Source organism: Amaranthus tricolor, chromosome 12 (assembly GCF_026212465.1).
Source record: "Amaranthus tricolor cultivar Red isolate AtriRed21 chromosome 12, ASM2621246v1, whole genome shotgun sequence".
In the NCBI taxonomy this organism is placed as follows: Eukaryota; Viridiplantae; Streptophyta; class Magnoliopsida; order Caryophyllales; family Amaranthaceae; genus Amaranthus; species Amaranthus tricolor.
This window is the reverse complement of record NC_080058.1, coordinates 18,400,016-18,402,849: the sequence shown is the minus strand read 5'-3', so window position 1 is coordinate 18,402,849 and position 2,834 is coordinate 18,400,016. Positions and strand designations below refer to the sequence as shown.

The window sequence follows — 2,834 nt, the reverse complement described above, 5'->3', positions numbered from 1 at the left end:
TTCACATAACAATCATTTGTCAATATAACAAATCACCGGCTATTATTTATTTAGACTACCTAGGTATTAAACATGTGAAAAGCAACAAAACTAAATTAAATAACTATTAACATCAGTTAGTGGGACCCACGTTAAACTACATCCATCCTATTTATTTTTAATTCGAAGTGTAAGATCAAAAGACAAGTCAAAGAATCATCGCAAAAGAAAAGAAAAGTCCAAGAAAGACCACACCAGAAAAAAGGAAGCTACCTTGTTTTCCACTTCTCACCTCATCTATAAATCCCATATTTTTCCTTCTCAGTAAGTCGTTGCCAAGATCCTTGCTAATTATAGCAACCGTTTTTGTCCACCTACCCTAAATTTATTCTTCTTTTCTTCTTTTTTTCTTAGTTAACACCTTAAATAAAAATAAAAATAAAAATGCTATCCTTTTCCACCACCACGACCGCCACCCCTGCTGGTACTTTAACGGGTCCCACAAAGCTAATTCAACAATGCTCAAGCTCTTTACTATCTCCTCCATCACTCTTCTCTCTTTCAGTTCGCCAGTCTCGAAAAACCCTGGTCGTTCGAAGCGGTCGGGTCTTTAACTCTAACCCAGTCGGGTCCAATGGCACGGCCCGTGCTTCTATTGAAAATATTGTTGATCCAATTGTAAGAGATTCTAAGCTTAAAATCGCAATTATTGGGTTTGGTAATTTTGGTCAGTTCTTAGCCAAGACGATTGTAAAGCAAGGACACCGTGTGTTGGCTTATTCCCGTTCGGATTACTCCCGTGCTGCTAAAGAGATCGGTGTCGAGTATTTTAACGACGCTGATGACCTGTGCGAGGAACATCCTGAGGTTAATTTCTATTAATTTATTTGCAACAATTCTTAAATGTTTTGCTAATAATCAACCGATTTTAGTTAGTTAGACATGTACTCTCTCTAGGGTAAATATTACTAATTTAATCGTTAATCTCTTAAATATTTATAATACAAAATTATCAAAAATTAGTATTAATAAGAAAAGTTTGTCCAAAATAAACTCACTTTTTGTCCATGTGTTGCAAATAATGTCTACTATTGATTATTTTTAAATAATCCGACATTTATATATTATTTGCTTACAACACTCTTTTTTATATTTTAACCGTCTATTATAGGTATCTACCACCAAATAATAGTAGGGTAAGACCAACGAAAAAACATAAGGGGGAGAAGAACTGAGCGTAATGACTAATAGTTACTTACAGTAACCGGTTAAAATGTGAAAAGGTGTACTGTCAGTAAATAATATTCAAACATTGGATTATTTAAAAATAATTAATATTAAAGATATTCAAAGCAGATGGACAATACGTGGAATTATTCTAGATAATTTTTCCTATTAATAATTCTTAAATTAAAATTAATCAAACCAAATTGCACTTAAATGTCTTTTAACATGTAATTAAAAATACACCCAATAAATGAACAATATCCGAAAATAACGGTGGCCAAATGTTTGATATAAAAAGAGTATAATACTTATACACAATACATACAAATTTGCATTTTTAATAAACTTTAGAAACTCCGTTTTATAATGATGCTTTCATATGACATAAATCTTTTTTATTTATACTACAAAGTTTTGAAATAATTAACTTCTTCATTTTAATTTTAATATTTTAAATTAATGATTATGATCTCAGTATGTATTTTTATGGGAAGATCAATAGTAAAGGGAGGGAGTCTAAATGTATACTGGTAATAGTTATTAAGGTGTACCTAAGTTTTTAATTAATTCTATGCCCTAAGTAAGACAGGAAAAATGAATTTGATGTGATGACATAGAGTTGATGTAAGAATGGGTTAGCGAAAAGTAATTAAATTTTTTTCACTAAAAAATAAAAGGAAAGTACTTCACATTATTAGAATTTAGACCACTTTTTAAAATTTGACTAAGAAATGCTTCAAAAAGTGTAATTTCTACTTTCCACTTTTTAAAATTTGACTAAGAAATGCTTCAAAAAGTGTAATTTCTACTTTGTTTCACTTACTACGGATAGATAATTTTTTTTATTAATTTAATTCTTAATATTTTTAATTTTATATCATAAAAAATTATAAAATTATATATTAATAATATTTGCAATGAAATAAAACAAATAAGATCTCACTTCACTATGTTTTAACATCTAAGTTAAAAGTAATCACAAATTATGAATGATGAATAAATAGTGTCATTTTGCCTAATATTACAACTGATATGAAATGGAAAAAATAGTAAATAAACTTGTATTATATATATAAATTAACGCGCAAAAGTCTTCTCTTCTCAGGTGTGATTGTTAGGCAACTGAATATGATAAGTATACATACGCATTAAAAATATACAAATTCTCATATATTACGGTCTTATGATGAGATGATTTTTAACGGGTTTACTCAATGCACTTATATACATTTACTATATTAAAGTGATTATTTATAATATTGAAGTAATTCCTTATAATTTTAAAGTGTTATACTTTTTATTGTCTTAAAATAATAACTTTTAACCTTAAAATGATTAATTAGAAAATTTAATTTATAATAAAACAATCTCATACAAAATAATTCGTTAAAAATATACTTCCCAAAATGCACTTTCGTTGACAAATTTAACATGATACATAGAAGTATATAAGATGAGATAGACTTATATTATATTTGAAAAAAAAACTTACATTTTTACCTAAACAAAAAATTCAATCTATATTTTTAAATTTAAAGCGCAAAAAATCTTTTCTAGCTCCTCACATTTGACTACATAAGAAAATTCAATTAAACGAAATAAATATTAATAAATACTGAGTTCTTATA

General features: G+C 27.6%; 1 protein-coding gene across 1 annotated transcript in view; it reads left to right on the top strand.

Annotated features, from left to right (window-relative positions):
• The first annotated feature begins 292 nt into the window (after positions 1-292).
• The window catches only part of LOC130828225 (arogenate dehydrogenase 2, chloroplastic-like), a 3,640-nt gene continuing 1,098 nt past the window's right edge, over positions 293-2,834 (top strand). The window contains exon 1 of the mRNA XM_057694080.1: positions 293-846. Within this exon, the coding sequence (XP_057550063.1) occupies positions 424-846 (423 nt within the window). The 5' untranslated portion in view covers positions 293-423. The remainder of the gene's footprint in view (positions 847-2,834) is intronic.